The 26,695-nt window shown below is 39.6% G+C and overlaps 2 protein-coding genes and 1 long non-coding RNA gene across 4 annotated transcripts in view; 1 reads left to right on the forward strand and 2 right to left on the reverse strand.

Moving 5' to 3' along the window:
• Positions 1 to 19,606, reverse strand: part of LOC117825022 — a 50,735-nt gene extending 31,129 nt beyond the window's left edge. Inside the window, exons 1-3 of the long non-coding RNA XR_004633766.1 lie at positions 19,157 to 19,606; positions 5,578 to 5,726; positions 733 to 842 (exon numbers count right to left, since the gene is read on the reverse strand). This is a non-coding gene — a long non-coding RNA (uncharacterized LOC117825022). The remainder of the gene's footprint in view (positions 1 to 732; positions 843 to 5,577; positions 5,727 to 19,156) is intronic.
• LOC117825016 (solute carrier organic anion transporter family member 1C1-like) overlaps positions 1 to 21,532 on the forward strand; it is a 30,883-nt gene extending 9,351 nt beyond the window's left edge. Inside the window, exons 4-15 of one of the 2 annotated variants that reach the window (XM_034700597.1) lie at positions 3,005 to 3,137; positions 5,360 to 5,481; positions 5,590 to 5,736; positions 7,835 to 7,933; positions 9,101 to 9,349; positions 10,889 to 11,053; positions 11,564 to 11,759; positions 13,387 to 13,552; positions 15,481 to 15,653; positions 17,594 to 17,658; positions 17,783 to 17,900; positions 19,147 to 21,532. In XM_034700597.1, the coding sequence (XP_034556488.1) occupies positions 3,005 to 3,137; positions 5,360 to 5,481; positions 5,590 to 5,736; positions 7,835 to 7,933; positions 9,101 to 9,349; positions 10,889 to 11,053; positions 11,564 to 11,759; positions 13,387 to 13,552; positions 15,481 to 15,653; positions 17,594 to 17,658; positions 17,783 to 17,900; positions 19,147 to 19,384 (1,871 nt within the window). In that variant the 3' untranslated portion in view covers positions 19,385 to 21,532. The remainder of the gene's footprint in view (positions 1 to 3,004; positions 3,138 to 5,359; positions 5,482 to 5,589; positions 5,737 to 7,834; positions 7,934 to 9,100; positions 9,350 to 10,888; positions 11,054 to 11,563; positions 11,760 to 13,386; positions 13,553 to 15,480; positions 15,654 to 17,593; positions 17,659 to 17,782; positions 17,901 to 19,146) is intronic. The other variant, XM_034700598.1, reaches the window with a different exon arrangement.
• Positions 21,533 to 21,927: 395 nt separating this feature from the next.
• bcap29 (B cell receptor associated protein 29) lies at positions 21,928 to 25,359 on the reverse strand. The gene is made up of 8 exons (XM_034700601.1): positions 25,229 to 25,359; positions 24,564 to 24,670; positions 24,309 to 24,409; positions 23,832 to 23,979; positions 23,602 to 23,737; positions 23,079 to 23,181; positions 22,874 to 22,974; positions 21,928 to 22,662 (listed from the first exon to the last, which is right to left on the reverse strand). The coding sequence occupies exons 2-8, from the start codon at positions 24,653 to 24,655 to the stop codon at positions 22,627 to 22,629; spliced, it is 717 nt and encodes a 238-aa protein (XP_034556492.1). The 5' UTR covers positions 24,656 to 24,670; positions 25,229 to 25,359; the 3' UTR covers positions 21,928 to 22,626.
• Positions 25,360 to 26,695: the final 1,336 nt, after the last annotated feature.

Here is a 26,695-nt window from a genome sequence, read left to right on the forward strand (position 1 = left end):
GTGTGTGTATAAGTGTGTGAGCGTGGTGAATCAAGGCGTCAAGTAGGGACATAACAGGCTTTTACCTGGCTTTTTTTGCTGAACTCAGGATTTGTTAAGGTTTTGTTATGCAAAAATCTTCTCGATACTTTTTGTATACATTTGTGAATGAGCTGGTATTGTTTTTTTTTATCTGATGTGAAGTCAACTACAAATGGACAGACCTTTCGGGACAGTCCAAAATAACCTGTTGTCCAAGTGTTACACAAACTGACTTGCTCTCTGGAGACATTTTTTAAATAGCACTGTCCAACTTATTTATCTCAATAGATCCAACTCATTTTCTCATGCAGAGAGTGAAGGTTGCCTTAAGGGTACACAATAATTTCAATACAAAAATAATTCAAAAGACGCCAGAATACCAAAAAAGGACCAACCATTTGTAGGGGGGCTACAAATGGCATAAGATACATGTTTTTGATCGTGCTGTACTGGTATTTTGCAATATTATCAATTCAATTTGTCTAATCATAGATATTATATCAGCATCCATGTATTTGTTGCTCAAAAGTAACAATTTATTACTGTTTTGTTTCTCTAAGTTTCCCAGTGTACTAACAATCTCAGTCTGTTCGGAAACTGACTGATCCTTCAGGTCAGGAGATATTTACTTACAAATGCCCACTGCTATTATCACTAATGCTAATGGTTAAAGTTACTTTATAGTGTTCGTCAACTTAAAGGTGCACTCACCAGCTCTGGTGCCATTTCTCGGGGGAGATGGTTGGAGCCCAGCATCTCCTCAGGCTGCTCTCACATCTGTGTCCAGTAACTGTTCTCATTTCCCAACTCTCAAGATCAGCCTGAAACAGAAATTACCACGATGCTTACTGATTTAGAATGCTAATAGAAACGTACTTTTTTGTGACAGTGTCAACAAGCTGGGGTGAAATGTGTGGGACGCCTTTCCACAGATTGGTTTGATTTCATAAGTGTGACCAGGCTGTCACTGGGGTCCTTTTGCTGTTGAAAGTTAATTACAGTTTAATTGGGGTTTGACCAATATGAATTAAGTATTAAAGATTTAATAAATGAGGGATAATGCAAAGTGAGTGGGTGGTTATGTGAATTAGAATCCCAACTGGGTGAGCAGGGGCCTGATGTGAAGCGGTGTTGTCTCCCCTCTAAGCTCATTTTCAGGTGCCACTTGAATTGTAAATACTGTCAACTATGTCACATTGAAATACTGGATTCTGAGCAGGCTGACTGATAGTCTGACATCCTTAGACTTACACTGGATTTGAATCTTTAGGCCACCCACAGACAACTTTTTGTAAACGTCCAGCTACGTACGATCTGTATATATACCACAAGTATAGTAAGTGCATCCTTTGTCTTGGGATTTATTTTAACAGTGAATGACTGTTGTACTCTGTCCTGTTTGTAGGCTGGTTTTAAAAGGCTAATTCAGCACAAGATGACACCCACAGAGACATCAATCTGTAAAAATAAAAGTTTTTTTTTCTTTTGCTTTTAGGGGGCAGTTTTGGGTCCTTGGTGTCATCATAGAAGAAAATAGTTCAAATTTTACTTTAAAAAAAATGGCGGTAGAGCATGCAGCCTAGTGTTACTCGGGTGGAGGTTGGGGTTTTCAGATCTGATGGAGGAAAAGGTGAGGTTGGCACTTTCGTTGCGGCAAGAGCTGAATGCTCCTGAAATCTCTCCATCCATCTCTCCACCTCTCCATCATTCCACCTCTTGTGAAAGCTGCCTCTCTCGTGTGGCCTAGGCAACAAGCTTTTTCTATAGGACCGTTGCCAAGGTAACCTAGAAGCATTGCAGGGCAGTGTGAAGAGGAAATACAAATGTGTTTGAAAAGAGGAAACGAAAAGGGAAGTGTAAGAACAAGAGAAAGGAGAGGGAAGACAAAGGGGAAACACATGTTGTGAGATTGGGGAGGATGAAAATGATGAAGAAGTGAAGGGAGAGGAGAGATGGAAGGTTAACCTCTGATGGAGGAGCTCAGGTTATTTGTATCCAAGATGAATGAAAGATACATTGCATGCAGTTCGTACATACTATAATACAAATGAAGAAATGATCACAGAAATCTAAGTTTGAAAGTAAACAAAGACGAACACACAGCCTGCTATCTAACAGTCAAAACACTGTATACAGTGTATTAAACTGTGGCAAGCACAAGCTTCAGGGAGTTCTTAGAAACACACATGTACTCCTAATTACTTGAAATCTCTTCTCCATCTCTCCGTCTCTCTCCTTCTATTGCAGCGCACTTGTAAACAGAAACGCAAACACACACACACACACACACACACACACACACACACACACACACACACACACACACACACACACACACACACACACACACACACACACACACACACACACACACACACACACACACACACACACACACACACACACACGTCACTAGCCGGGGAGTGTCAGAGGGTTTGACGTCATCCCGAACAGATGAACCTTTACAATAGAATAAGGTCAGGCAGTGTAAGCTTATCTTTTTTCCACCTCTTTATAATTTATTTTCCACATCACTAATCACAGACTTGCTAAAAGTTGACGGGTAGAGAAGTGGTCATGATCCAATCCCTGGCATTGTTTGATCTGTATTACATCTAACACCTTCAGTGCTTCATGCTGTAGATGAGAGGAATCTCTGGGATAATGTATAACGTGTGAGCTCACAACCCCATCTGCCTCTCAGATTACATATATACATAACAGATGAGCCTTCAGTTTACTTGTAACACTTTTCATATGGACATTTCATGCTAATTGGTATGATCATTCTTGAAAATGTCATGTATTATCAAAGCTGAGATTTTTTTGGTCTCTCGATTGCATTTGGTCATCTTTTCTTGCATGAGAAAGCAAGACACTTATTTTTCATCCAGTGATATAATGATAATAATAAAGTTGATTACATGCAATGTCACAAAGAGCTGAATAACACTGTTATTTCTGGTTTCCTCCATCCTCTCAGGTAACCTAATGGTGATAGCCTTTGTCAGCTACTTTGGCGCCAAGCTCCATCGACCGAAGATCATAGGGGTGGGTTGTGTTCTGATGTCCATTGGCACCTTTATTATCGCTCTGCCTCATTTCATCATTGGACGGTAAGTTCAAAAGTGCCTGGTGCTTTTTTACTACAACCCTAGACCAGTGTTTTTCAAACTTTTTTGAGCCAAGGCACGTTTCATACATTAAAAAAAATCCTGAGTCACACCACCAACCAAAAGTTTCACAAAATGACACATTTAGTTCTCTCAATATATGAATCTATTTATCTGAGAGAGGGACTTTGGCTACTTCTTTAACTGCGTCAGGGCGAAGCATCTTATTTACAATGGCTTTTGCAAGTAGTATTCATGTCTCTGACACAATGTGTTGCTTTTTTGATTTGACTACGAGTTCAGCTACTAAGTAGCTAGCTTTGAGGGCTCTCGCAGACACTTTTGTAATTTTTTCTCATAAAAGTTGCCTTTTCAACCACCCATATTATACTCTTCATCCGGGTTAGAATTTTGTCCAGGGCCCTGTTTGGAGTTTTCATTTTACCTTTTTGAATATTTATCCATCGCTGTTGTACGCCTACGTCTAGTCACATACACCTCACGCACGCATTAATTAATTCTATTGTCTTAAATTAACAATGTCATTAGTGAGCTTTATTGCCACCCAGTGGATGGGTAGCGCAGGTCAGTACATGGACAAGTATTTAATTACTCCACCAGTCACTACACTGCAGGCACAGACACACTACATGGCAAACTATTTGCAGTATATGAATAATATTTTTTTGGACTAATTAAGGGAAATTTGATAATGTCCCACGGCACACCTGACGTTCTGTCACGGCACACTAGTGTGCCACGGCACAGTGGTTGAAAATCACTGCCCTAGACCATAAACTGTATAAATAATGGATGCAACTGTTTCTAAATAGCTGTTTTGAAACCAATCGTCAGCGGGAACCATGTTGGATATGCTGAAGTCAACCTAACTGCTGTCGAGCGAGTGTAACGTAAAGAGGCGGGCTTTAAGCCTCCAAACCAGCAGCTACAGTGTTCCCGCCTGTCAATCAAGTCAGCTGTGCCTCTCGTAATGGAAAACTAGTAATCTCAATACCTTCGAAATTGCCGTGTAATTAAACCATTCACCCCCGTACAGTGTGTGCCAATCTAGAAATGAGCTATCCAGACTACACTTGTTTTTTGTACCAGGCTGTAAACATGTTTATTTCTGCTGTAAAGATCGCCTTTTTGAATTTGTGTGTTTGTGGTTTTCTAGTACTTCTGGAGCCAGCCTCAAGGGGACACTTGATGAACTGCAGTGTTTAGCACTTCTGCATTGGCTTCAATTCTCGCGGCCGGAGGTTGCTGCTTACCGTAGACTCATTGAAAAAAATATTTGAATATGTTTGAGCCAGGAGACACAATTCCCTTCGAGTAATGCTTGAGTTTGCAATATACCCATAGCAGTTGCACTATAGCTACTCTGCAAAGATACATATCTCCGTGTTAATCATTGAACCAGTCAGCCTTGTAGTAATTAAATTAAAACATGTCAATCAATAAATCAATGAATCGTTATTTATAAAGCGCCAAATCACAACAAACGTTATCTCAAGACAATCATAACAGGTTAGACCGTACTCTATGGTATATTATTAACAAAGACCCAAGGTCAAGACAGAATAAGATCCAGTCCCATCTAACAGACAGGACTGAGTCTGATCTCATCTTATTCCACCACGAGTAGAGCACTTTGCAGCATTTAACAAGTTACAGCAGCAAGGACAAACTTCCTATAGAAGGCAGAAACCCTGAGCAGAACCAGACTCATGTTAGACACACATCTGCCTCAACTGAGTTGGGGTTTGAAAGAGGGATAGAGGAGATGAAGAGAGAGAGAGATGATAATAGTAAGACGGATAGTGGTAGTTGTAGCAGCTGGAGTCTGTGTAATATGTGTTTTTTATATGTGCATTTCATTCTTTAGCAGCCTATTCCATCTTGTCTACATGAGACACATAACTGACAGGCAATGAATACGTGTGGATGTATAATAAGAACAATGTTTAATGGGCACAATTGCAGGTCATGTTTCCATAAGATACAACAGGAACACATGATATTTTGCTCATGCTTATTCTGCTTTACTTCAGTACAGTTCTTAGTACTGAGGCAAGTACTGTTGGAATAGCCTAATACTAATTAAACATATGCTATACCTCAGGATAATACAAAAGGAACTTTCTTAGTGAAATGTTACTTTGGAAATCCTCTTGCAGCAAAGTCATGTTTTTTTGACTGTTTTGTTCATGTATCTTGTTCAGGTATGAATTTGAAACATCAGTCCGGTGGGTTGCGAACTCAACAATGAACCCTTCGCCTTGTCATGTGGGCTCAGCAGCAGAATTGACCCAAAACAGTAAACTACAAGAAGTGCCAGCCTCAGGTAAGCAGTTAAACACACACACACACACACTCACACAAACACAAACACACACACAAACACTAGTGTAACAGAGTAAACATGTCTGATGATGCTCACCTTTTCCTGCAGGCTGTGAAGGGGAGTCCAACCTGTCGATGTGGATCTACGTGCTGCTGGGAAATGTCTTGCGAGGGATTGGAGAGACACCTGTGCAGCCTCTTGGGATCTCTTACATTGATGACTTTGCATCGGAGGAGAATGCAGCGCTGTATGTTGGTAAGAAAAAACACCCACAGGGGTACTGAGATACACTTGATCATTGATAAAATTCCATGCACAAAAAAAAAATAATCATGGTACAAGGCAGCAGCGTCTGATGTGTGAAAGTGGGAAGTTTCCTAACGAACTTTTCTGAGTCTCTTCGCAACAAATTTGCCACTTCTATCTGACAATTTTGGCACTTTTGTCAGACAAATTTGGCTCTTTTATCCTACAAATTTAACACTTTTATCCTACAAATGTAACACTTTTATCCTACAAATGTAACACTTTTGTCAGACAAATTTGGCTCTTTTATCCTACAAATTTAACACTTTTATCCTACAAATTTAACACTTTTGTAAGACAAATTTGGCACATTTATCCTACAAATGTTGCTTTTTTTTTTGACAAATTTGGCACTTTAATCCAACAAATTGAACACATTAATCAGACATGTTTGCTACATTTTCCCACAAATTTGCAACTTTGTAAACTCACAAATTTGTGTTTAACCTCAGGATGTTACTCTTCTCCTCAGCCCCCCCCCCGCCCCTGTACAGAGGCCCTGTATATGACGTCAATTGGACACTAGTTATATTTTAATGCAGCTCTATGAAACCTTGACTGTACAGTTCATAACACTATTGATATACATCTCTGTCATTCTGAAAGCTATCTGTAAAAGTGTGTATGGTTAGATAATGAAGTCTGTGAAGATATTTCACTAAGCTGGACATCCACAGTCACAGTGAAAAGTCCTGTGTGTGCTGTCTGTGTTAGCCAGGACATTAGATGTACAAATAGAGGGGATCAAACTATTTAACTGTACATTTCCATCTATAGATGCGTAAACCTTCACTTTGGTTTGGTTCTGTATTAGCTGTCCATGGCTTTTGGGGTGTTAATCCCAGCATGGCACCGTCTCAGGGCCGCAGCCAGCAGCTTAGGAGGTCCAGAGCGCTACTTGTTGCTGTACCGCTCATTGTTGAAACACTCTGATCAAATGTTTGCACAGACTAAAAAAGGAACCCAGAAGTCCTTGCATATTTAACTTCAGATCAGACAATGATGCTAAATGTGCTCTTTTGTGTAACATCAGAGAGTTACACTCTGCAATCAATGGCGCCTCACAATATGAGGACACACTGCAATGTGTATACTTGCAGTTCCTATGTCTTTGCTGGCATGTTTACAACATATATTTTTATATCTTTTTTTTATCTCACTCTTTTCTCCATCCTCCACCATCTTTTCGAGCCAGGCCTTGCAGTCAAAACTAAATGATCAGTCACCCACTAATCTTAGGGTAGCTTTCCATTAGCTGAGGCTTCATCTCACTGTCCAAATATTGTGGATGCAAATCTCATATATCCACAAATAGATATAACATTTGCTTACTGAGTGTGAAATGCTTGGCGTCTGAACATGTCATTTTTGTCATTATTTTGTTTATTCTGTTTCAGGCCTCAGGCAGTCTTTTGGGACATGCTTATTGCCAATTTCTCTACCATTTATGGTGCAGACCTTATAGAAACATTTCAAAAGCTTTCAATTTTCAGCATGAAAGTCCATCAAGATGCTACCTGTGTATTGCATCAAACAACAGCCCTCTGCAGAGCACAATCTCATATATAAGCCCTCTCAGAAACACCATGCAGGGTTAAGACTCCATTTCTTGCAGTGTTGTGATGCTTCAATATGAACAATAGCAGATTATGAGTATAGCTGAGGCAGAGTCAATCAATCAATCAATCAATCAATCAATCAATCAATCATTATTTTTATAGCTCCAAACCACAACAAACATTATCTCAAGATGCTTTTACAAACAGAGCAGGTCTAGACCATACTCTATGTTAAATTCTTAACAAAGACCCAACATCAAGACAGGATAAGATCCAGTTCCATCTTACGGACAGGACTTATTCTGATCTCATCTTAATCCACCATGAGCAGAGCACTTTGCAGCATTTAGCATGTTACAGCATGAAGGACAAACTTTCAGGCAGAAACCTTGGGCAGGACCAGACTCATGTTATACAGACATCTGCCTCGGCTGAGTCCTAACTAGTTTTTGTGCTGTGTTTCTCTGGCTGTGTTTATCATACTCTAGGCTGTGTGCAGACCATTTCAGTGGTGGGTCCTGTCTTTGGCTACCTGTTGGGCTCCATTTGTGCCAAAATCTACGTGGACATTGGATTTGTAAAAATGGGTGAGTTTAAAAAAACAAGTTCATTTTAAGTATGTTATGATCAAAGCATTAGATATAATAGAAGTGTTAGTAACTGTTCCTAGACTTATAAACAGTTCTGGATTTAATGGGTTGGGAACAACCTTTGGATGGAACAATTTGTTTTCATACATCATATGGAAGCATACTTCTCTTTTTTTCTTATTGACCTGGGAAAGAGAAGATAATGGCTAGAATGAGTTGGAGGAACCACTTGTAAATTAATTTGTATTTAAAAAATGTCTGGAATGGACTTAGCCTAAAGGATAAGTTGTGTGCCCATGTAGCAGGTGGTCTGGGTTTGAATAGCCATTCCCCCACACTCTCCCAGTTTCCTACACTATTCACTGTCCTCTCCACTATAAATTAAGCCCCCCCCCCCCCCTCACAAAAAATATATCTTTAAAAAAATGTTATTAGATTCCATCTCCAGCTTTCTACTATTTACATAACCCAATAATGTTTTATTATAGATTTATAATTAAATATTCATCAGTGACCGTTAGTCGACTCTTAAACTGTCCCATGTTCTATAAGAGGGTCATGAATCAGATACTGTAATAGATTGATTTTAAGTACGAAAAAAAGTTTTAAAAAGAGACTTTTATCAAAGAAGGGAAAGTGTTCATTATAATGCCATTAATGACTGAGTGTAGTTTAAAGTGCATGCTAGATCTCTGTGAAACCGACCTGCCTGACTGTGACATTAAAGTAACAAAGAGCCTTCCATAGTTTTATTCATAAAAACATGCGCTTTCCCTGAAAAAGGTCTTTTCATTCATAAAACTGAGACCTGGTTTTATCAGATGGTTCACATGCAGTACGTGTGCATGTGCAAGACTCAGAACAGGTGTGCAGGATTAGCATCAATTAGCTAATGAACAAAGCATGGTGAGGGAGATGGAGGACAGAGTCCAATGATAGGCTTCAATCAAATAGAGTGCAGGGGAGCAAGGGCGAGAGAAAAAGAGTATCAGAAGGAAGACTAGAAGAGAAGACTGGGACATAGAGAGTAGGTGGAGAGAAAGGAGGTCTTTCTTAACCAAACAGTGTTTAAACATAACCCACTAAAACATGAAGCCTACTTGAATCAACCTGCAGTTCCTTGGCATTTTAATAAATCTCACTTTATGTACCTCCCAAACACAGAGACCATCACCATCACCCCAGCTGACGCTCGCTGGGTGGGGGCCTGGTGGCTAGGCTACCTTGTAGCCGGGGTCATCACACTCCTCTCGGCCATCCCGTTTTGGTTTTTGCCACGCTCCCTGCCCATGCCGGGGCCCCAGGGCTCAGAGAAGTGCACACCCGAGCAGACAAGCTTCATCAAAGACTCTCGTCTTCTCAAGAACAAATATTCTGCAGACGACAATACAAGCTTCATGGAGATGGCCAAAGGTAAGGAAACTATGTTTAAACTTTTTTCTCTGTAAGGTTGTCTGAAATTCGGAACATTCATTATTTATATTTATTTATGATGTTAACATTTTTTAAATTCTATTAATGGTCCCTGTAGATGTTGGATTTCTAAATATTGATGAGTTGAATATTTGATGAGTGGAGAACCCTGTATAAAGAAATAAAGGGGACTATTATTCACCATGATTGCCTTATATTTTTATGAAATATTTTAATTTTTCTATAAGATTTCCATAACATTCCCATTATTAATTCTGTTAACATTTTGTGTTGCTCCCTAAAATCATTTGGCAGGTCCTTTGGCAGGTCCACTGTTGGCAAGTCAGCCAACAGTGTCCCTCCTTGTGAAATATTTTGAAACAAGTTTTTTAGGAAAATTACCTCAACCATTGCATTATTTCCATCCCTGATTACCTAAAGTCATATTCTTTTCTTGGTGTGTTGCCTCCAACCATCAATAAATGTAATGGTGTGAAACTATCAAGCAGACACTTCTGGTCTTAAAATAAGAAGCCAGTGCACAAGTGTTAAAAACTGCAGTTCGAGTGTCTGCGTTCAGCTGCCTGCAGAAACACCGGAAACCACATACACACAAAAAAGGCGATTTTTACAGCAAAAATAAACTTGTGTACAGACTGGTTCAAATAACAGTTTTTGTCTGAATAGCTAATTTCTCTATCAGCACATACTGTACAGGGGGTGAATTTTTTCATAACACGTTTTCTTTGGAGATATAAAACTTACAAGTTTTGTGTAAATAAAGTCATGGCTGACTTGACTGAAACAAGGGCACCATTTAGCTGTTAGCAAAGAGTCTAAAGACCTGTCTCAACTCCACGTCTCTGCGTCATACTAGATCAACCAAAGTCAAGTTGAGTCAGCATTTCAATATTGCCATCGCTGACGATAAGCTTCAAAACTCTGTTTCGGAAACAAATGGGCGACATCCTCACTGTAACTAGCTAAATACTGCGATGTGCAATGCTCATGATGGATTAAGGTGGGGTCAGAGTCTTACCCTGTCTTGAAGTTTGGTCTCTGTTCATAATTTGACATAGAGTGGTCTAGACCTCCTATGTTTGTAAATGCGTCCTGAGATAATGTTTGTTGTGATTTGGCGCTATACAAATAAAGATTGATTGATTGATTGATTGATTGATCCTGGAGACTATGTCCATTTATTATACAGTCTATGGAAACAACAAAATAACATTGACCCATAGCACTCCTAGTGGCCAAAAACTACACAGACTACTTTTAAACGTTGTTTCTGTAAGGAGGGGCAGCAAAGTTAGAGCTTTTTGTAGAGTTTTTGACAGTGACAGCTGAAGAGTGACGAGGAATGTTGGGGATTGAGAGAGAGTACAACAGTGAATGAACAAAGGATGGAACAGAACCATTACAGCTGCACACAGGGCCAGCTACATTAATAGATTGCCTCTGATAATTTCTCATTTTTTTTGGCACAATGGTTTGAAATTCCTTTTCATTGTCCCCCATATGTTCATTCCTCAACAGACTTCATTCCCACCTTGCGAAATCTGCTGGGACACCCTGTGTATCTGATCTACCTCTGCGTGACAATCATTCAGCTGAACTCTCTCATCGGCATGGTCACCTACAAGCCCAAGTACATCGAACAACACTTCAGGCAGTCTGCATCAAAAGCCAACTTTCTTATGGGTATGATTTAGGCTGCATGGTTATTGCTCAGTGTTATTTCCTGTGTAGCACAGGCTGAAAAATCACAGAACAGAGAAGCTTTCCTGCTTCCTGAACAAACCATGAACTCAGAGTTTTTCCCTCTGATGTATTAAAGTAAAGCTCTGATGGTTATATTCTAAACTAGCCTACTAAGCACATATAAAACGAGATGTAAGATGACGTTCATAAGATAAGAAGATCCATGTACATGTGGTAAGATCAAGGGAGATCTCTGGGCAGATTAAAGTGGCTCCATATAAAAGAGAATGCATGACTATGAAGCAGAGATAAAGACATGGGTTAAGAAAAGAGACTGTCTTCACAATGATGCTAAATGAAGATATCAGAGGGCTGCGTTTGATCAAGGGAGTATTTTTCAAATATTTATACGATGCCGTCTCAGAGGTTTACTTCTTTGCAGCTAAATATTACATTTTGTTGGCTTTCTTCAAAGCATAATCTGATCTGAGTCATTCTTCATTATCTTAGGTGTGATCAACATCCCAGCAGTAGCACTAGGGATGTTTTCTGGTGGTCTACTGATGAAGAGGCTGAAGCTGAACATCATGGGAGCAGCCAAGTTCGCTTGTGGCACGTCTCTGATTGGTTACGTTCTGTCACTGTTCTTCTTCGCCATGAGCTGCGAGAACGCCAGGGTAGCAGGAGTGACACTTTCATACGACAGGCGAGTCCTCAATAATTGCAGAGTGTTTTGGTGTAGCTGTAACTATGTACGGTAGATTCCAGGAAATCTGGTTGCAGGTGTTAATGACGTGCAGCTAGCTTTCTGGTCGTTGATGTTTCATATCATAAACCAGCCTCTAGAGACGTGAATCAATTGATTTCTGATGTTTAATATGGATAAAAGAGGTTCGTGTAAGGCTGTAGCTCCATGAAACATAACATTGAGAGTGACACTGGAGTAGGAAGTAGGCAGATTTGGCACCAATGGGCAGAGGCAGCCACACATAAAGGAACAGCAAGATAACTGCTATCAAAAAAAGCCAGAGCATGTATTAGGCAACCAGAGGGTGACCACAGGCTTCCACTTCCCAAGAAATAATCCTACCACAGAACTTAAAATCATAGCACCCCTGAGTCTTCAACTGCAGAATCATCCACAATAAATTCCACACTGCTGACAAAACCATTGAAAAGCAGCAAGATGGGTAAAAAGTGTTAATTGGTGATTATGCTGAAGCTTGAACAAACATCCATCCATCCATCTTCTTCCGCTTATTCGGGTCTGGGTCGCAGGGGGAGCAGCCTCAGCAGGGAAGTCCAGACACTCCTGAGAGATATAATCTCACCAGCGTGTCCTGGGCCTTCCCCGTGGCCTCCTCCCAGACTGACATTCCCGAAACACCTCCCCAGGGAGACGCTCGGGAGGCATCCTGACCAGATGCCCGAACCACCTCATCTGGCTCCTCTCAATCAGGTGGAGCAGCGGCTCTACTTTGAGCCTCTCCCGGATGTCTGAGCTCCTAACCCTAACTCTAAGGCCTCTCTAAGATGAGGGCTGGAACGTAGATTGACCGGTAAATTGAGAGCTTTGCCTTCTGGCTCAGCTCTCTTTTCACCACAACAGACCAGTACAGCGTCCGCATCACTGCAGACGCCCCGATCCATCTGTCAATCACGCGCTCCCTCTTCCCCTCACACATAGAGGTGCTGATCCTCATCCCCGCTGCTTCACACTCAGCTGCAAACCATCCCAGTACGAGCTGGAGGTCATTGTTCGATGAAGCCAATAGGACGACATCATCTGCAAAGAGCAGAGATGGAATCCCAAGGCCACCGAACCAGACACCCTCCGCCACTTGGCTGCGTCAAGAAATTCTGTCCATAAAAGTTATGAACAGAACCTGTGACAAGGGGCAGCCCTGGTGGAGTCCAACCCCAACTGAATGAAACTGGGAACAAATTCGACTTACTGCCGGCAATGGGAACCAAACTCTGGCTCTGACAATACAGAGACTCAGTGGCCCGTAGCAACAGGCCATCCACTCCATGTTCCCGGAGTGACCCCCAAAGGAACAAACAATTAAATCCTAACACTGCCTGTGGTAATTAAAATCCTTGCTTTCCTCTTACTAATTAACTGTGCATATACCATTTAGCTCTCTGATATTTCAACGACCCCCTCCCCCCCCCAATGCTTTTATTCCCACTCTGGCAGCAGCCAGGTTCAGAGAAAATGCCTCATAGTTACATTTTATAATATGTTTTTAATACGTTTGCTTGCCTTGTTAAAATGGATGAATGGAAGAATTACCTCTCTTTAATCTTTTCCTCTCCTCTTCGCCTTACAGTGTTGACACACTATCATACGATCAACAGTCAGTGTTCACAGCCTGCAACTCTGAATGTTTATGTTCAGCGAGTGAGTGGGACCCGGTCTGTGGAGAGGATGGCATCACATATGTTTCTCCTTGTCTTGCTGGCTGCACCAGCTCTGCAGGCTCAGGAAAAAACACAGTGAGTTATCAAGGTGTTAATGCTATGAGGAATATTACATAAGGAGAATCTTTGTGTTGTTCACAACATTTGTTTTAGTGGTGAGAATGATGAGAGGATAAAAACAATGGGATTCTGAGTCAGAATAAGAGGTTGTTGGGATAAAAGCTACTCAACAAGATGATGATTGTTGCTTTAGAATACTTTTTGATTTCTTACCTCATTCTAGCTTCAAATTATGTCCTTAAAGATTTGATGTCATTGTCAATAAAACTCTTATACAAGTTTGCATACACCTTTCAAATGAGCATGAACAACAGTCAGCATAATCCAACTCAAATACTATAAGCAGCCCCTACAGCAACTCGGTAACATGGAAATAAACTACTTTCATTTTAAAACAAGAAAGCTTAATTTGTATTTACAGCCTTTCACAAACTTGGGGTCGTGACCCCAATCAGGTTGTCAACCAGTTTTCCTTATTAAAAAATTGAAGACTGTTCTACACTTTGACTGTGTGGGTGGTTGTTACTTCCATCCTCTCAGTAAGCTGAGGCGTCTACTGTTCATTGAAAAGGGAGTGTGTCAAACATCAAGCTTTGACTGACTGAATAGATGTGTTTCATTTACATTTTAAATTCATGCTTTCATGTGTTTATATCATTAGTTTATAAATGTAGTTGTTTTGGGGTGTCATGATGTAGGGGAATGTATTTTAAGACGGGTCTGGAGAGAGAGACAACATTTTTTTATTTTGTATCCTTAATTGAAAAAGGGGAACCCCAGTGTTATTATTATTATTATTATTATTATTATTATTATTATTATTATTATTATTATATTGTTTCTTTTTTAGATACATGCCGAACACTGAACATTTTTAGATACAATGTAGCACAATTATAAGAACATTTTTATAATCTGAACTAATGAAATTATGAAGACCTTTATGTCAGTTAGCTCTTATCACAGAGGGCATTTGGTAGTGTTTTCAGTGTTGTTGTCTAGTCACAAATATGAATCTGAGCTAAGTATGATTTGAGCCCCTGTTACCTGAGAATTGACAATTCAAGACTATTGGGCCCGTATGAACTTTGACTGACTGAGTGGAACCGTTTGGTTTAAAATACGTTTAATTTAATTCCTGGTCGTTTGTCTTGAGATTTAAATGAAGTTAAAGTGCTTCTTGACTCTTTTAATGGAGAGACACACTCATGTTTTTGCTGCAGTTGGATCCACTAACCAACCATCCCACTTTGAATCTGAATTTTAACTAAGAGAACATTTTGGACCTGGTGGTTAAGTCCGTTGTAAGGCTCCAGCTAACATTTAACATCCTGGATTGATGTGTGTAAAGTTTTAGGCTGTCCTTGTCTTCTCCTCAATGGTTCATTTAGCCTACATATTTCCCATGCTGCACTGCTCTCACTTCCAACTGCTGTGAAATCTACGAAAAACCAAACACACAATACGTGGCACCTCTTCCATCCTGCATGTTGGCAGGAATTATTACTGGAAAAGACGCTGCATAAATTTCAACCCTCGCTCAAAATTTAATACATTATTAGGGCGTTGTCTAAAGAAACTAACAAAAACATTGAAACAGTCTTTTTCAAGGAATAGATACGTCTGAGTCCTTCTCTCCATCTTCTCTCTTAATGCTTGTGTCCAAGTCTAAGTCTGAGTCATCTGTACTCGGGTACCGGTCAAGTCAGGAATCCTGGGAATCAGGACTCAAGTCAAAAAGTGTGGATTGATTTCATCCGTTATGTTCTTTGGTAAAATTATAAACATCTGAAGGATTGTGAATCTAGAACACCACAAACCCTGCACCCCTTTACACGAGTGCACATATTCAGGACTGTGTGCATATTGCTGTGTTTACATGTGTCTGTGTCCTAATATATATGTTTGTGTGTGCGTGTGTGTGCCTGTGCATGTCTCTCCAGGTATTCTCTAACTGTAGCTGTGTCGGTGTGGCCGGTAACTTTACAGCCAGTACAGGTCAGTGCCCTCACACAGATGACTGTGACAGGATGTTCCCGTACTTCCTGGCTCTCTCTGTCATCACATCCTTTATCATCTCCCTCGGGGGCACGCCAGGCTACATGCTGCTCATCAGGTCAGATTTCAATGGACAGAAGTGGGATGATAAGGGACTTCTGACTAACTCAATCAGTGTCGGTCTGTGCAGATTTTTAGAAGAGTGCTTGTTAGAAATGTTCTGTTTTAATTACAGTTTCCATTCATTTTGTTTCTTTGATTTAGTTACTTCCAAAGCAAAAAATAACTTCCTTCTCCATTCAATTTGAGGACCTTACATCTGACTGATCTACTTAGCATCAGGAAGTTTTTATTTAGCTTCCTTTGGGATCAAAGCACACAGAAACAATGATTTGGACATTTATAGCTGTCTTATTATTGCTGCCTTATATTATCAGCAGTGGCTACGTGGTTGTGTGTCTTTGTGCCTGCATTTCATGTATAAACAGTGGCTTTGTTGGTTTAAAAATAATATGTTTCCGATCATATGATTTCTTGAGGTTCAAATCTCTCAACGTTATGGTCCTGAGGAGAAGGACACGGTCAATTGAATTCACTTACAACTGTGAAGGCCAGTCTCTGATATAATGCTCAGGAATGAGGTCAAGGAGGATTGTTAGAACAGGAGACGAAGGTTCTGGGGTTTTTCACACATTAATCTTGTACTGAAAGCATTTTTTGTAAAGTACTTTGAAATTTGACATTCAGAAAAAGACGAGCGGATATAAAAGCTGTGATAGTTGGCAACTGTTCTGAAAGAAAGCACAAAAAAAGCTTGGATACACAAAGATTTTCAGAGATCAAAACAAGCTGACTTTCAGTGTTTTGAAATATTGAAGCACTGGGACGCTGCTCACTTTTTTATGTGTGTGATTTAGGGTTAGTAATAGTCAGAATTCTGAATGAAAACACTGATTTTGTCCTCCATTCACTGCCAATGATGACCTGCTCTTTGAATGCAGAAGAAACCAGTCGTGACAATCGAAGCTGACTCACCCACTCATGCTCTCGAGTTGCCAGTTAGACAATCTGCTGATTTCCTGTGAGTTCTTTCAATGAAGGGTTCAGTGAAAGAAACTGCTACATTAGAATAGAACAGATGTTGCTCTTTCTTACATAGTAAGTGTGTTATTTGTTAAACAAGGGTCAGTATATCAAGGAACATGCTGGCTAGCTAACTGAAAGCTGGCTGTTCGGTGTTACTCTGAGCTTCTATGGTGTAAAAGTCTAATAATCCATGTGACTCATAGCTCGAAGCAGCTCTTTCTGGCTTATTAGCCCAATTAGCTCAAGTTAAACCTCAGTGGCTGAAGCTGCAAATGCATTTCCAGACTTCTCGTTTTCAAAGTTTCCTGACAGATGATGAAGGAGAGAATGCACGGCAAGAACTATAGGTCATGAGGGGGCGTCTGTACAACATGCATAGGCTACCTGTTTTTCTGCAGTCTGTTGCACACTGAAGTTTTCACGAGATGTTTGCAGTCAGGCTTATGGAAAATTAGACTGACTCAATTAAGTAAAGTTCAAGCATTTAACGATGTTACTATAGATATCGCACCAGAAACACTGAGGAGAAAATCATATATATAATCATTTAGATAGAAAGATCCCTCTGGACCACAGCACCCTCTGCTGGCCAAGACACCTCTACTAATAAGACTCCCATACAATATTCTACAAGACATCACACCATACGTTTTCATCTTCTATCTCTGCTCTCTTTATATCTCTTCTTATTCTAAATTATTTTTAAGAATGTTAAGGAACTACACCTACAGATGACGCACACACACTCATGCAAGATCTCCTAAAGCCATGTCAGCTGACCCGTTTGAATTCCTCAGCTTCACTGGAATGAACTTAGTGTACATTCTGAGTCTGTTCTCTTTGATGTCCATGTATGTACTGCTTTTAAAGCTGCATGTACATTAGTTTGAGTTTAGGATTAGTAAAGTAGACAAAGTGGATAGTCTCTCTTCTTTGATATTTCCTGAACTGTGCTTAATTTTCCTCATGCAGGTGCATCAAACCACAGCTGAAATCTCTGGCGTTGGGGTTCCACGCTCTGGCAACACGTACCCTTGGTAAATATTCTTTGACCACACAGTGGTCACACAGCCTTACTCAAATATTTATTTTAACAGCTCTGACACAGAAGAATCTGTTGTGTTAGAGTTTCATGTGAATATGTGTTGTTCGGTCTTGCAGCAGGGATACCAGCGCCTATCTACTTCGGAGCAATCATCGACACCACATGTCTGAAATGGGGTCAGAAGAGGTGTGGTGGGATAGGAGCCTGTAGGATCTACAACACCACAGCGTACAGGTACCAAACTCATCCAGACTACAAAGCGATACCATAGACTGTATAAATAATGGACGTAGTATTTGTGACGTCACCCATCTGTTTCTGAAGCGCTGTTTTGAGGTCAGTCGGCGGTGGCAGCCATATTGGAAATGTTAAACTCAACATAACTGCTGTCGAGCAAGTGTGACGTAAAGAGGCAGGCTTTGAGCCTCCTCGCCAACAGCTACAGTGTTCCCACCGGTCCATCAAGTCAGCTGTGCCTATCGTAATGAAAAACTTGTAATCTTAACATCTTCAAAATTGCTACGTTATGAAAAAAATTCACCTCTGTACAGTGTGTGCCAATCCAGAAATTAGCTATCCAGACTACACTCGTCTTTTGTACAAGGCTGTAAACATGTTTATTTCTGCTGTAAAGATCGGCTTTTTTGTCAAAACGCATTTGGCTTTGTTTTTGACATGGTAAACGTTTCCTTTTTTTTTTAGTGATTAACCAATAATTGATAGTTAACATTTCCAAAGATGGATCATGAAAAATACTTGAAATTTACATCCATATTAGCAAGCTGTAGTCAGATTTTTGATGTTTACTGACATCACTCAACTACAAGTATAATGCAAGGTGCATGACGCCTGAAGAAGCCTGAAGTTCTTTTCACCAGGGATGTAACAGTAACGGTACTTCATGCGACAGAGGGAAATTGGACGGTTGCAATCAGTGAGATGACAAGTGAATTGCAATATCCTTTTTTAATAGCAGAGTGTGCTGTCTCCCTTTGACTTCTCCTGTTTAACATCATAACACCTCTTACGTCTGTAGCTAAATACAGGCATACAGCAGGAGAGACATTGCAGACAACACAAGCTAACATCTCTTCAAGGGCACCATCTAAATATTCTTACTGCTCATGTGGGGAGGGGAGTGGTGTAATGACATCATCACCAAGCCCCCTCACTTGCAGTAAATGTTCCAGGTTGCTGCGTTCACACATCAGCTAACCCAGACTTTGCACAGACTTTTGTGTTGAGCGCTGGCGGGAAATGAGCCACTTACAGTCAGGGTTTGCGTTAACACATGCAGCCCACCTCGACTTTGTGAGAACATTTACAGGACTGCAGCGCATGTGTGAAAGGGGCTAAGGAAATGCAGTGTGAAATGGGACAGGTGTATGCCAGTTATCTGAGCGCACATCCTAGTTGAGAAGCTGGTTTTGTGATAGCTCATATAAAAAATTCCAGTCATTAAAATCTCTTCAACTTTTAGGATAGCGTACCTGGGTCTGACTCTCAGCCTGCGGACGATCTCCTTCATCATCTGCATCCCGGGTTTCATTCTCCTGAGTCGACAGCTGAGGGCGGAGGAAATAAACGGTATCCACGGAGCTCTAGCTAACGGCGAGGCGGAGCTGGAGGCACTCAGGAAGGAAGAGTTTGTGATTAGTAATTCTGACCAATCACAACAAATCTCAGACAACAGCACAGATAGGGAGACACGGCTGTGATGGACCTGGCAGAACTTGTTCTCCTTGTCTCCTGCACACATACACACATGCACACACACAAACACATAAACACACACACAACACAAATGAGATTTGCAGGGAATCACATGTTGCATTTGATCATCTCATGTAGAGCATAAATTCTATATTTGTACTCTTGGACCTTTAAAACTTTGTGAATTTGACAGAAATTTGATACAACTGGAATATTCCTTGAATGTATGTGCTGTTATTTTTTCTTTTTCTTTTAAAGAGAAATATAACAATATTCTTTTTGTTTTAAGGCACAAGACATGGAGGGTGAGGGGATTCTGGTCTTAACAGACTATCACGAAAACAGTTTTATGAAAACCAGCTAAAACTGCCTCTTTGAATTTTTTTAAAGCTCCTGTGAGGAATTTTCAATGAGTTAGGAAACAGATTGAGATTTGATTCTGACGCCTCTTTATGGCCCAAAAAACAAACAAGCCAATCAGTGAGAAGTTTGATTATTCCATTGAAATTATTTTCAATATCTGAAATAGTTGTTGGAAGAAGTGCTTAACAGAACACTCCCTAAAAAGCCTTTGTGTGTATATTTTCTATGACCAAGATTAATACTGGGTGATACATTTGGCTGTTAGAAGATGAAAAAGAAACTTGCATGTATGGGATGAAGTTGGCCAAGACTTTTTTGTCCACAGGGGGGCGCCAAATTTGACACAAACTTGAAGTTCCTCACAGTTTGTTGATTTCCTAAACAGAAGAGATGTGGCCTTACAATTCAGAGGCAAAGCACTTAATCTAATACATGACCAAATAAACAACACAAATTAATAATGGGACCAGCAAAGAGACTAGAGTTGTTCCTTTTTTTTTTGGAGGGGGGGATGTAGAGAAGAAAATACATGGAATATGTTTGAACTGTATTTCAGTAGTTTGTAGAGGGCTTGGCAGTTTATTTTATTTGACTTAACGTGCCTCATACACTCAACAGTTACCTCTAAATCAACTGTTTTGCTGACACTATCCAGCAATCCTTGAACGTATTCAACACATATCTGAACAATACTTCATCAGACTGAATGTAAGTCTGCACACTCACTTAGCAACAAAATGTTTCATCTCTGAAAATATCTGCGTCTTTTTTTTCTGAAGCCCTGAGTCACGTCTGACTGTACTGCAGCTTTGTGATGTGTCTGTTTTCTGGATGTGAACTTGACCCTTTTGGTATTCATTCTTACTGTGGGTGGACATTTGTCTCGTGAACGCTGCTCAGATTTTAACATAGAAGCTGTCAACAATGGGGCACTAGTAACATATTCATATAGGTTCAACCTCTACCATTGACTCGCATTTAAATCCAATGTTAAGGAGACAAAATGCTTCAAATTGTCCTCTTAATGTCTTGAATTACTTCGTCATGACACATTAATCAGGATTAGACAGATTTTCATCACTGCGCCTCATCAGGTTCTGAAATTAGATGGCCAGTTTAGTTAGAAGGTAATTGCTCCTGCTTTTGGTGGTTGCCATTTGATGTGGCTTGAAAGCGAAACTACTCTTTCACATCATTATTAGAGAATATAAACTGCATGTTGTCTTAGTCTATACGATTTGTGTAACTGGTCAGTCTGTTTTTAGGGGTTCTATTTAGGGTTTCAACTCTTTAGGAACGCCTGTGCCAAAACCCAGGACAAGAAACATTTAGGTCTACTCTCAGGTTTTTAACAATCACTTCGCAAAATCACATCCCATAACTTTTAAACCTGTCAACAGAACTTGTCAGAGTAAAAAAAATCGACTAGATGCTGTATTTCAAGGCTGTTGTTTAAAAAAAATTATACTGTTGTCTTTGTAAATGTATAGCTTATTATAATTTTCTACGACTGTATTCCCCAAATGGATGTGTACCATTTGGCAACTCAAAAGTTTGTAGTGACCGTGTTGTCTGTTGAACTCAGGTTCAGTTTCAGGCTCACGCCGCCACACTCACACTCAGAGAGGACCAGCAAGAGACATAGAGGAGAGAAGTCATTATGGCAGTAATGTAAGGCATTTACTTGCATTAAAGAAATCAGAATGTAAATAAATTTCTTGGATTATTTTTGTAAAACTTCAAAGAATATCTTAAATGTAACACTAAAATAAAACTTTTAATATCCAATCAAATCATGTGTTGGTGTCTGTGTTGGTCAGAAAGAAGGTACAGGGTAAGGAAATGTGTCTTTATTTAACAAAATGTACTTCATCCACTTAAAAGGCACTTCAAAGTGATATCTGAGTGGGGACTCAAACCGAAGAAACAGCTTTTCCTTTCATTACGATGAGAAAATAACCAATGAGGTAATTACTTATCATCTTATCATCAACTTACCATGTTACTTTTGCTTTCATGTTGACAATCTGTATATAAATCAGGAAATATCTGGAAATATAAAAATCAACGCAGACCTCTTTTCCTAGCACAATCCTCTCCCAGTGACCCCAAACATACAAGCTTTTAAAACACAGTGCAGCAACAATTTGAAACTTCTGCACCTCAATTTAACTCCTACCTTTCCTTTCACCTTAAGTTTTATTCAACATTAAATAAGACTCAATGTGGTTGAAACCAATTTCTATCCCTACAGATTTTTAGTTTCTTGTCACAAATCTTCCACCACCACTTCTTTGGTTAAAACAAGAACATACTTTCACACAACAGCTTGAACCTAAAACAAGAGGATTGTGAGTCTAAGTGCAACTGTACATGCAAACTCATGCAAACAACACAAACAGAATTTACATCCTGCTTCTAAATTGGAACTGGGTGAGGCAGACTTTCCTGCTGCATATAGAAGTAATAAAAAAAACACAGCCATAGTATCAAAATACATTCAGAGCTGATTCCACAATAATAGAGTACTTAAGACAAATCTTGCACTCCACTTTGTGCATCTGACGAAGACAAATACCTCAAACCATCAAACAACACCCAGAATGTCTGCAGAGATTTGACATTTGAGTGCTGTGTGATCAAACCTGGATTTCTCCCATTACCTCCCATCTCTCCTGATTTGACAAGCTGTGCTAAGCAGAAACAGAAAACCATCACATATTACTCTTTCAATTAAAAAAACATTACCAGTCTCCCTCAGAGGAGCCGGTCCTGGTTCTGCGACTTGCAGTGACATAAGTTGTATTATAAGAGTAAAGTGTGTGTTATAGTGGCTCTCGCGTGAGTGATTACGCTGTTGTGTGTGAACACTTCAACCTTCAAACTAATCCTCCTTTTTGCTTCCGCTGTCTTCACGATTCTGAAAAAGAAAGAAGAAGAAAAGGAAATGTCAGTTTTTTTGTCATACAATTTCCTCAGTTGAGACATAGTACAGCATTTGGTTTTATCATCCATGCAGCCTTTGTTTTTATCGTCACAACACTGATGAAAAGGCTTTTTTAGAAAGCAAATGATGTTGATTATTTGAAATGACATTTACATTTTAATTTTAATTAAAAGGTTATATTTACCTGGAGCTCCTGATGTTCTTTCAACAGTCGATCGTACTCTCTGGCGAGGCCATCCATCTGCTTCTTCATCACATCCGCTTCTGACTCTGAATTCATCAGGGCTGGAGATAAGATGCACGCATATCAGCCCATAACATCCCATCATGCTACAAGCAACATATTAAGCAGCTGAAAATGTTTCTCCGTTTATAGATACAGTACTCACCATCTCCTGAGATCTTCACTTCATTCTTCAGTTTCTCCACCTCTTTCCTCAGCAGCTCCATGCCCTCTGCAGTAGCCTTATCACCCTTCCCTTCCATCAGAGCCTACAGCGATACAAAAATGATAAATGGCGTGTCATTGTTAACCTTTGGAGGTGTTTGTCGTGACAATTTGGCGTGAAAAGACATAAAACAAGCTGGTGCTATCACGCTCTATCCAACGCTATCAGCCTATCTGGTTGTGGCAGATGGCTGCTCATCAAGGAGTCCGGTTCTGCTGGAGGTTTCCGCCTAATATATGTGTTTTTTTTCTTTTCCACTGTTGCCAAATGACACCAAGTGCATGCTTGGATTTATGGATCTGTGTCAAGTCTCTGTAGATAATATAAGAGTAAAATAAAGACCTGCTCATTTTGAAGTGTCCTGAGATAGCTTTTGTTATGATTCAGCGTGATATATCTAAAAACTAATTTAAAAGTAAAATATCTCCATTACTTGTTCAAACAATAATGATCTGGATCCTACCTGTTTCAGCATCTCATTGTCCTCCATGTATTTCTTAGCAGTCTGGTTGGCACTGTCAGCCTGACCCTGGATAGCAGCTGTATTAACAGACGCTGCTGCCAGCTGGTTGATCAGGGTGATCACTCGCTTCAAGATCCTGCACAAAAAACAAACAAAAAACAAACAACACTGAACACAATTCTGGGTTTGGAATGTATTTGCTGATTAGTTATAAGAGAGCCAAAACTCACAGCCAAAGGAAGACAGCGAAGCCAGAGATGTAGAGGTTCCTCTGGGCTCTGAACAGCTTCATGTGCAGATGATCATACATGTTGGGTTGGAGCTTTGCATCCACGCCAACTTCTTTGGATGAGTATTTCCTCACCTCACGCACAGCATCTATGATTCAAATATATAAATACTTGGTGGTAACTAAAAGTGTACAACCATAGACTGTATACAGTCTATGGGTATTAATATTACTTTTAATATGGGTATTATAATACAGTCTATCTTGTACAGCTTGTGTACAACCCACAAGCAGCTTTCGATTTATAAATGTTGCTCATAGTCATGTGATCTTATTCCTTTGAAGAATCTGATACTACACCAGAGCTTACACTATCTTGCGTTGTCTATTGGAAGGTAAAAACTACATCTATATGTTATTACTCATAATACCTCGAATGATGTGGCACAAAACCTGACACACCTGAAAATTCACTTACCAAGGAAGAGCACGATGAGTACGATGATCATTGTGAGAAACACTTTGTTCCAGAACCCTGACATAAAGGCCCAGATCCTCAGCTGGAACATTTTCTGCCACCTGCAACAACACGCACATAAACACATACACATGATCACATCCTTGACCATATATTTATCACAGCACACCACACCTTCTGCTGTTTGTTTAAATAATTTAAAGCCATGTGGAGATGTATCAAATTGACACATGCATATATGCCTCTGGTACTGACCTCCTGGCTGAGATGTAAGGTATGCAGAGGAGGAGGAGAACAGCAATCTCCGCATAGAGGAAGAAGGCTACAACCGTCCATTGCAGCGTCATGTCTGGTGATGGATCCTGATGAAACAGATACAAATGGAGATGACACAGAAACAGGAAAGACCTGGTTCCTGACCAGCCTCTCTGATTTAAACTACACAATGCTCAGTGAGTTGGTTTAGCTTGTATATATAGCTTTTAGACAACAATACAGCGTCTGTTAAGAAGACAAGCTTCTAACTCACTGTGGTCACGGTTCACATACATCAGTGTTAACTCACAGACTGCAGCTACGTGGTCAAACAGGTGTTGTCTTTATCCTCCTACTTACACTACTACGCCACAACATGCAATCTGCTACAACATATTGAGGGTTCCTATGACTAAGAAGCTAATATCACGAACATACTCTTTAAATAACGATGTCAATACTTGTAAAAAGGTAATTAATGTTCAAAGCATAGACTTTATGTGTTGAAAGCTGTGAGTCCAGTTCCTGACACCAGAAGAGTATTATCACCGTGACCCTAATCTTTAGAAGCAGCAAGGTAAACTAACAAATTACGCATTTTAAAAAGGACAATGAGCTGAGTCTAAACGTAAATATTAAAGTGTAGGAATGTATTCCCAACTTACCGGCAAAACACCGAATACTAGTTAAAAAAGAAGTACTTTCGCTAACTTGTGAATTCAACCACGGAAAACTTTCAAGAGAACCTGCCTTACTCTTCCGGTATTACACTCTTGGAGCAAACTTCCGGTCTGTGACTTCAGAATAAAAGCTCCTTAAAAAAAAAAAAAAAAAAAGAGAATCCTCCCAAATATTTTTTTTTTCAGGCTGCCAGTGCCAGCTAAGTTAAATTTCTGAATCTGAAATACATCGTTTGTTACTATGAAAATACAGCAGTATAATTATTCTTGTAGAACTTCATCCCTTACTGCAGTCATTCATGTTGATTTATACCAAAAATTATGCCGAATGTATTACTTATTATGTAACCTTTTTTTCTTGACACATCAGATAAATGATCGTCAAACATATACTTGTCCCTTTGTCAAAATGCATTATTGTCTTAATTATATTGCCCAGTACTTTTATTATCTTGTTGTATGCGAAATGTAATGTAAATTATTTATGTAAAAACATCAAAATATACATCATTCACTCTTATTTTTTTTTTTTCAGATATGTATTGACAAGCAGCAGACCTGAATCAACAGATTGCATGTAATGACATTTTCAGAGTAATTTATCTATACCTCCACTTAACAACAGATGACTGTAACTCATGTAGCCAGAGCTTTATTTATTTATTTAACCATCATCTTAAATTAACAGGCATTGAGCCGTCATATATTTGACAAATAACTCCAAGCAGCATTTTCAATTGACAAAAAGGATCTAACAGCCACACTAAACATATCAAATACAAAAAAAATATTTAACAAATCGAAATAAATCACACATACTGTACATCCAAGTGAAATAAATACAATTAAGTTAAAAGCAAAGTTGTGTCCACAAAAACATAAAACTCAAGTAATTCAGAGTCTCAAGGCACTTATTATTTCCAGTTTTTGACCAAATGTTTTAAATGCTTAAGTCAGTTTTAAATGCTTCAAATTTCCAATAACTATAAGCCTGGAGTTAAGTTTCAAATGTACACAGTCTGCTTTATTACACCCAGCTTCTTTTTACTTTTATTTAAGACGTTTGGTTTTATTTTGAAAGAAAACTTGAATAGTTTCCGGTCTATTACTGTAATTCATTCTGAAAACGAAATAAGTTGTATTTACTTTGACACATTGAAGGTCATTGTTGTTATTATTTTTTTATATACTTCGACAGGGACAGTGTACATACATTTAGCTGTACTAGAGTTAGCTATAAGCTCATTTACATCTGTAGTCCATGGGCAGGAGACAATGCCTCTATTAACAGTAGTTATAAGGGACTTCTAAGACTAAAATAGACTGCTCCATAAAAGGCAATGCACTCAAAAAATGTATCCATGTACTGGTGTACAATTTGTTAGTATTTGTGCTATTTAAACTGACAAAAAGTACACATAATCACGAACAAATATTGCCCTTAACAACCCA

Source organism: Notolabrus celidotus, chromosome 14 (assembly GCF_009762535.1).
Source record: "Notolabrus celidotus isolate fNotCel1 chromosome 14, fNotCel1.pri, whole genome shotgun sequence".
NCBI lineage: Eukaryota > Metazoa > Chordata > Actinopteri > Labriformes > Labridae > Notolabrus > Notolabrus celidotus.